Below are 8,014 nucleotides of genomic sequence, written 5' to 3'. Positions count from 1 at the left end.
CACAGACTGAACAAGAGACAGAAAAATGACAGCGACAGAGTGATCCGCCTGCTGTCTGACTCTTGACTACTGCTGTTCCGAATTATGATTCATTTCATTTCATTGTCTTGCTGGGTTTGTCCCTATTTTACCCAGCACTGGGTTGTATTTAACCCAGCATTTTTTAGAGTACATGTTTAGTACTGTTTTTTTAACTACTTGAAATTTTTTTAACTGAAATACCAAAAAAATTTAATAGAGAAATAGTAAAAAATCAAAATGACAAAAACACATGACTAAACAAATTAAAATAAAAATGAAAAATATAAAAATAAAAGCCCATTCAAAATATGAATAAAAAATTTTTATATAGGTAATACTAAAATAAAACATATTTTGTCTCGTTATTTTTCATAATTGCATTGTTATTTTACTCATTTCTTTCTTTGTAGTTCACCTGAAAGGTCTTTGCCAATACAATTATTTGAACTAAAACTGATAGTACTAAAACTAAAATACAAATAAGTTAAACCTAAATAGTAATATATTTTTTAAAAAGTTTCAAATAGACAAAGCATTCAATTAATTAAAAGATTCAATTAAAATGATAATGAAAACTGAAAACATAAAAAAAACAAATAAAAGCTCATTCAAAACATTAATAAATACCGTACAATGGCTGCAATATAACAAAGAGTGAAAAATTTAAGGGGGTCTGAATACTTTCCGTACCCACTGTAAATAGGGATAAAACAAGACCAAATTAATTTGGTCTTATTTTCCATAATTCCACTGTTATTTCACTATTTTCTTTGTTTGTAAATAAATAGAAATGACAAACACATCAAAATGACAAAAATAAACGAATTCAAATGAAAACCAAAAATATAAAAATAGAAGCCAAGTCAAAATATTAATACTATAATAGTTTATAAATAGTACTAAAATAAGACAGAAATATATATATTTCCACTGTTATTTCACTACTTTCTTTCTCTGAAATGTACGATTACTTGTCATGCCAATGCAGTATTAAACGAAAGACTAATAAAACTAGACAGAAGCAACATGAACGTGTGCACCAGCGACTCTCTGTGTCCTTCATCTGGTCCTGAATCTCCACATGCTCTTTAAGAGTCGCTCTTCATTGTCAAGCACAGGACTGCATCTCTAGACAGACGGCAGCTTAACCTTTTCCTGGTTTATCAAGACTGCAGTCAATAACATCTCGCGGCTCCTCGGGGTCCGTGTCCTTGTCTGCTCTGGATGGATAATATCTCCAATGAGTTCGGATCTAAATGTTCTGCCATAATTAAACCTCAAAGATAACTAGTGGATGATTATTCTCAAGTACAAGATCATTTCTAAAAATGCCTAAAAACATCAAAGGCTGATTCTCTTTCCTACTATAAAGATTAGTGTAAAAATAGATAAAAGCAACTGTTTCTAAATCTGTATTTTGTGATATAAACTTGGACCTTGGATGTAATGAAATGCACCAGCATGTGCACAATGTTGCATTCATTATTAACATTCATGTTGTTTTAATTATAACCCAGATTTTGCTCTCAAAACTCATGAGATTTAATGTGGTACTTAGTAAAAAATAGACACAAATGAGTCAATATTAAGATCATACAGTACGAATTTTACAGCTATAAAATGAATACAGAGCAGCACAGATCATTTGATCTTAATGAGAAATGTTTGAGTTCCTACTGGGACAGAGATATTAAGGTTAAAAGTAAAATAAATAGTTAAGTAAAAAATAAAATCATACAACTTAAAATAATCGTTTTTAAAATAATACTTATTTCAGTTAATTGCAAAGGCGACATTTCTCATTTTCATTTAGTTTAACTTTAAGTACTAAAATAAATAAAAATAAATAAAATAAAACTATTAACTAAACAGTTATAAAAACTATATTCACATATTTATAAATAATAATAAAAATGACAGAAACACACAACAAAATTACTAAAACTTTAAACTAAAAAAAAAAAGAAAAAATGACAAAAACACAGAACACAATTACTAAAACTTTACCTAAGCTAAAATAATAATAATATCAAAAACACAACAAATTACTCAAACTTTAAACTAAAAAATATAATTAAAATGACAAAAACACAACAAAATTACAAAAACTTAAAAAAAAAAAAAACTAATAAAAATGGCAAAAAAAAATTCTAACACCAAAAAAAAAAAAAAAAAAAGGAATAAAAATGAAACAAAAAATGTAATTACTAAAACTAAAAGTCAAAACCCACAACAAAATTACTATAACTAAATTAGTACAAAAAAGTAAAAATAAATAAAATAATATAGTGAAATCTAATTCAAAATATAAACAAACTTCATAGTCTAACAATAATACTAAAATAACATTGTTCTGAGATTGCACTTTTTACTGTGCTTTTACTTGCAGAATTTTGTATATTTGCACATCTGAGCAGTTTGAGATCTTAAAATCTCTTTCAAACTGAGATTACTGGTCTCTTTCTCATTAGAAACATCGGAGAAGTTTCAGGCTTCAGCAAAAAAAAAAAAAAAAAAAAAGTCTCAACTGTATATGAAAAACATTTGAATCCCCTCGTGTGATTTTTCACATGCAGTTTTTAATTTGCTTATTGCAAGCAGATTCACCTCGAGTCCTTGTGGCTTCCCAGGAAAACCCAGATCTGCAGTCTTGAGAGTTTAGTTCACAGCCCTGCAGTGAAACGGCTGCACAACATCAAAATAGAGTCCAGCACAACTAAATCTATTAGCTTCGGCCCATTGCTTTTTACCGTCTTATGACTTTTAATGTAAGAGTTGTCAGAAAGAGGCTGTGTGACTTCTACATCACAAAAGTAATATTGTTTTGCAGAACATTACCTGTTATGATCATCCCCAAAAACTGGAGCGACGTTCACAGGTCTCAGAGGAAGAAAAAACTAAATCTGATGTTCACCCAAAATATCATTCGTACATGCAACTAACATTAAGGAATAGTTCACCCAAAAATGAAAATTTGCTGTAAATTTACTCACCCCTCAAACTATCCAAGATTAGGATGAGTTTGTTTCTTCATCAGATTTGGAGAAATGTAGCATTGCATCACTTGCTCACCAGTGGATCCTCTGCAGTGAATGGGTGCCGTCAGATTACTTGTGACGTATGAACTTGTGGATTATTGTGATGTTTTTATCAGCTGTTTGGACTCTCATTCTGACGGCACCCATTCACTGCAGAGCATCCATTGGTGAGCAAGTGATGCAATGCTACATTTCTCAAAATCTGTTCTCAGGAAGAAACTGCAAATATTCATTTTTAAGTGAACTGCTCCTTTACATTCATCCATGCATCCATCAAAATCAATCGTACAGATTACTGTAAATAAAGAGGACTCAAGCATGAAGATGTGAGCTTCTTGTTTATTGTTATCAAGGATTCATGTTGGTTAATTGCATTGCTAGCCAAACAACACGATCAACCCTATTGGCTTCTGTAAGGCTCACCGTCTGGCACGAGAAGAAATGCTGCTGGGTTAAACATACAGTATATCTTAATGGCAATTACATATGTTTAGTAAGTACATTCTCCTCTACAAGATATTCATGTACAATATACAAGTTTAAAAAATATAGTTTGCATTGAGTTCCACAACCGTTTCGTTCTCTTCACGATGACAAAGATTCACATTAGTTGCTTTGGACCGTAATGCTTTCTGTGTAGCGAAAAGGACTGGGACTTTTTTTTGTTTGTTTGTTTCAAAAGAAAGTAAAGGAAGATAATTGGTCACCGACACACACAGACGTGCGTGATGTTCACAAGAAACAAAAAGCATGGCAGAAACAGAAGACCGGACTTGAAAAAGAAGCAAACAAACAGCAGTATTTGCAAGATACAAACACGCTCACACACTTAAGGACGATAAACACACTACAGTACGCCGGATACATGCCCTGCGAGAAAACCAACTCCGACTTGTGTGTTATAAATGTGTAAGGAATCAACGTTCAAGGTGAAGAAAGCAAGAAAGTCAAGGCCAGATAATACGAACGTAACTGTGATCATAAGACACCTAAATCTGTGAACAAAGACAACGTTTGAACCAAGGAAGAAGCACTTGTGAAAATGTTCAATGAATTATGAAATACTGCTGATGCTGAATTTCATAATAGTGAAGCCAGCAAAACCTAGAAAAGCCAAAAAATGAGCATTGCGAGAAATCGAAGGCATGTGACCTGGAAAAAGCAATCCAGAAGTCAAGTTTGTCCATCATAGAGGGTCCGAATAACACTTTAAAACCCATAATTACATCCACAGCTCTTTACAAGCCAGAAATCACCAGGGTTACGGACGTGCAGTCACTCTTAAAACAGTGATTTGGAAATTAAGTTCATACGGTGCTTTGACGTAAATAAAAAATGTTTTCTTTTGTTTGTTTTTTTAAAAAAGACAGCAAAATCATTTAAACATAATAAGAAACAGATCTCGCAGTCAAGCCAAAGCAGCTGCTGGGTGGCCTGATGCAGCGGGACAATAATTCAGTAACACAAACAAGCCAGTGACACGGACGTTTTGTCCCACGGAAAAGTCGATGGGGACGAAAAGGCAAACCAAGGGTGTGCTTAAGATCTCCTGCTGTTTGGAGCAAAGTCTTAAGGACGCTGGGCTTAAACTGAAGGCAGAAAATGTGGAAGTGGACTAGAATGATTGGGATCTGAATTTAGCACCAGCACTCGAATGGCACAAACGGGCCGTTTTTACTGAATATAACATGAACGAACTGTATTGGGAAGATGAGGTGCATCTCTTTCTTTTGCCGAGGAAAAGGATGCATCTCATTCCTTCTGCTTCTCTTCTGTTCCCAATTATTTTAGTACAGGCGTATGTGATGATAGTATCCATTTTCTGTTTGAATATCACACTTGAGTGTTCCAGAAAGCGTTCTTGCTTTGTTTAGTAGAAGAGATGGAAAAAGAAACAACGATGTAAGAGATGAACGAAAGAACGTAAGCTTTTCCCACACTCGCTAAAAGTAGCTCGAATCGATTTCAGAAAACTCCACACCCAAAAAAACATGATTTTGCAAGGGGCTGTTTTGGGTTTATTCTGTATAAGGCTTCATGATGGTCACAGTGGTTTCTTAGTGTGGGGTTAAAAGGCTACGTAGCTGGAAGGAGAAATGCAATTCTCTCCATCCACATGTCTCTGAGCTTGTGTGGTCTAGTCTCTGAATTTTTTTTTTCCTTTATTTTTTTTGTCGTCTCTCAGTTTAGTCAAGATCACTTCTTAGGTGTTCAGGAGCGTCTGGCAACAACACAAACAGGGATTCCTGTCAAGGATTGAAAAAAGAAAGATCATACACAGTCATTATCGGACTGAAATGAGCCACAGCTAACACTGAACGCATATTCAAAGAGCTCAGGTTTTCAGCACAATACCTGTGATTTGGACAGTGTTGGAATCTCATCTCATCTGTGACTCTTCTGCTGTTGCATTAAACCCACATTCTCATAGACTCGAGAGCTGTCGTCCCTCATGCTGAAAACACATGGATTTACATCATGGCACAAGATTCCAGCTTATAGCTGGCATGAAATTAAAACTGACCCTAGTTTTCTTAATGCATGTTACTGGTCTTCATGTAAACAATTCATCTGTGCATTTCCAAAAAAAATAAATACATACATAAATACACTATTAAGTGTTTATTTTATAACACTATCTGTTTGCATTAATAGATTTTACATACATACAGTTTACAGTTTTATTTCTATCTATATTCTGAAGGTTTTTACAGAAGGGGTTGTTCATATAACATTTGCCTGGTTTCTATACCTAAAAACACGTATATGTTTTTCTGTCTGTTGGCAGCATTTTCTCATTTATGGAGTAATAAAAAGAGAAATCCGAAATCCGTAAAAAAGCTCTAATATGTCACCAAATTGAAGTATTTTGCACCTGGCTTTATCCAGTGTTCAGATTTCTGTTCTGGAAATGTATGCAAATGAGTGCATATTTAAATTTGATAATGCATAATCTTCGTATTTAAATAGCATGTCAGAAAACTTAATCCAAAACATTTGACCTAATCGGTTTCCATTCCGTTACGCAACACTCACTTTTCACAATCAACTCAAAAACTGAAGAATAAAATCAAGCCCAGCTCTACATTTTTTCTTATTTGATAGCCATTTCACTCAGAAATACAGCACAATATAGTAGTAAAGTCTATTTCAGCTTCAGTTTCATATTGAATTTAAAACCCGGTGCTTGGTCCAAATCAGAATTTAGAGTTGGAAATATCATTATATAAAACTCAAAAAAAAAAAAAAAGGTGTTTATGTCAAGAGATGTCTTATGATTTCTATTGCTTCATTTGACATTCATTTCTCAAATGCTTTCTCTCTAAAGTGGTGAGGTCTGGTGTGTAAATGCATGCGTGTTCTCACTCGGCACAGGTTGGTGTTGGTGTGCACGGTGGCAGAGGGCTCTGGTCTCCTCCAGTCAGGTCAGAGAGAGAGTATTTGATGTTGGTGTACTCGCGTCCTTTAATTTTACTTTTCTGAAAGAAACAGTCCATGAGATAAAGTCATGCTGGCAACGCTGCAAATCTACATCATTCTGCTCCTCACTTTATAAAGCTGCTGTCAACAAAAGACAAACTTTAAAGTCTCCCTGCAGTTTTCTGCCAAAATAATAGGTTTATTGTTTGGAAATGAATACATTAAAATTGTTGTTCTATAAAATACTATTAATATTATTTTATATTATTATGTAAGTTTTAACTTACAGTGAAACATTTGTATTGTATTTTGTAAATTGTTTTAATGTAGCAGTAGTAGTAGTATAGTAGTAATAATAATAATAATCATCATCATCATCATCATAATAAAACAATACTTATAAGTTATTATCATTATTTTACAGTCATATTGCTATAATCAAATTCAAATATAAGCCAAATTGGCTTATGCGTACTTATATAACTCCAGTAAAATGAAATTAAATTTATAGCAACAAACCCTTTGTTGGTTGTGTGCCATACACTTTTTATGTAATATGAGCCCCTAGTGTTTGTTTTCTTTTCTTTTCTGTACATAGTAAGTATTGTTACAGACACGGTATGTACATGTGTCAGTCTTGTGTTTCAAGAAAATGTAATAAAAATAATAATACAAAAAAAAAATATATATAAGCCAAATTGTGCAGCCCTACAAATAACCCCAGCAAACATGGAGCTCTTTAAAAAAGCTTATTAATCAAAACAAACAGTCCTTGAGACTAATTCATGTTGGCAACACTGCAAATCAACACCATTTTGCTCCTCTGTTTATAAATCTGTTAAGCTTCAAAGTCTCCCTGCATTTTTCAGCCAAAATAAAAGCTCTATGGTTTAATGTTTGAAAGTGAATAAATTAGGACAGCCTAAATATTACTTTATAATATTTATATTACTTTATTATTACTGTTGTTCTGTAAAATAACATTATTATTATTTCATATTATTATATTTAAATTTTTTCTTATACTTTTTTTTAACAATGGAATAGTATTATTACAATAGTAATATCTCATTTTGTATTATATATTGTAAATATTTTTTTCGCCTTTTTTTCTGCCAAAATAAAAGCTCTATGGTTTAACCCTCAAAGACCGAGACAGCCGTCCGTGGCTAAAAATAACTATTGTTCTTAAATGTTTCATAACTTTTGAACCGCTAATCCTATCTGAATGCTTTAAAAAGTGTTGTAAAGCGGAGATTCTCATTTGTCTTATTTGGATATTCAGTGGCTCCGTAGGCCACGTGATTATATCATTACATTTTGACAACATTGATTCGTCAGAAGAAATCAATGCATTTCGTTCCTCTGAGCCAAACAGGAATGATTGTTGACGCCTAGTCCCACCCCCGTGCCCAGATTGGTTCAAACTGTCCCATATTCAACCAATAAACATAGGTTTTGGTCTTTTGAAATTTGAACCACCATTTAGGATTTTTGATTGTAAATTTGAACAAACGCAAAGTGAAAGTAAAGTC

At 33.1% G+C, this 8,014-nt stretch overlaps 1 protein-coding gene across 2 annotated transcripts in view; it reads right to left on the bottom strand.

Annotated features, from left to right (window-relative positions):
* Nucleotides 1-5,054: 5,054 nt before the first annotated feature.
* The window catches only part of LOC107706767 (tyrosine-protein phosphatase non-receptor type 11-like), a 14,800-nt gene continuing 11,840 nt past the window's right edge, over nt 5,055-8,014 (bottom strand). Inside the window, exons 14-16 of one of the 2 annotated variants that reach the window (XM_016510576.1) lie at nt 6,426-6,538; nt 5,414-5,514; nt 5,055-5,303 (exon numbers count right to left, since the gene is read on the bottom strand). In XM_016510576.1, the coding sequence (XP_016366062.1) occupies nt 5,445-5,514; nt 6,426-6,538 (183 nt within the window). In that variant the 3' untranslated portion in view covers nt 5,055-5,303; nt 5,414-5,444. Of the gene's footprint in view, nt 5,310-5,413; nt 5,515-6,425; nt 6,539-8,014 lie in introns of both variants that reach the window. The other variant, XM_016510575.1, reaches the window with a different exon arrangement.

The sequence above is a fragment of the Sinocyclocheilus rhinocerous genome, unplaced genomic scaffold (assembly GCF_001515625.1).
Source record: "Sinocyclocheilus rhinocerous isolate Xijiao unplaced genomic scaffold, SAMN03320098_v1.1 scaffold864, whole genome shotgun sequence".
Taxonomy (NCBI): domain Eukaryota; kingdom Metazoa; phylum Chordata; class Actinopteri; order Cypriniformes; family Cyprinidae; genus Sinocyclocheilus; species Sinocyclocheilus rhinocerous.
Note: the sequence above shows the minus strand (reverse complement) of the source record. Positions and strands in the feature narration are given on the sequence as shown.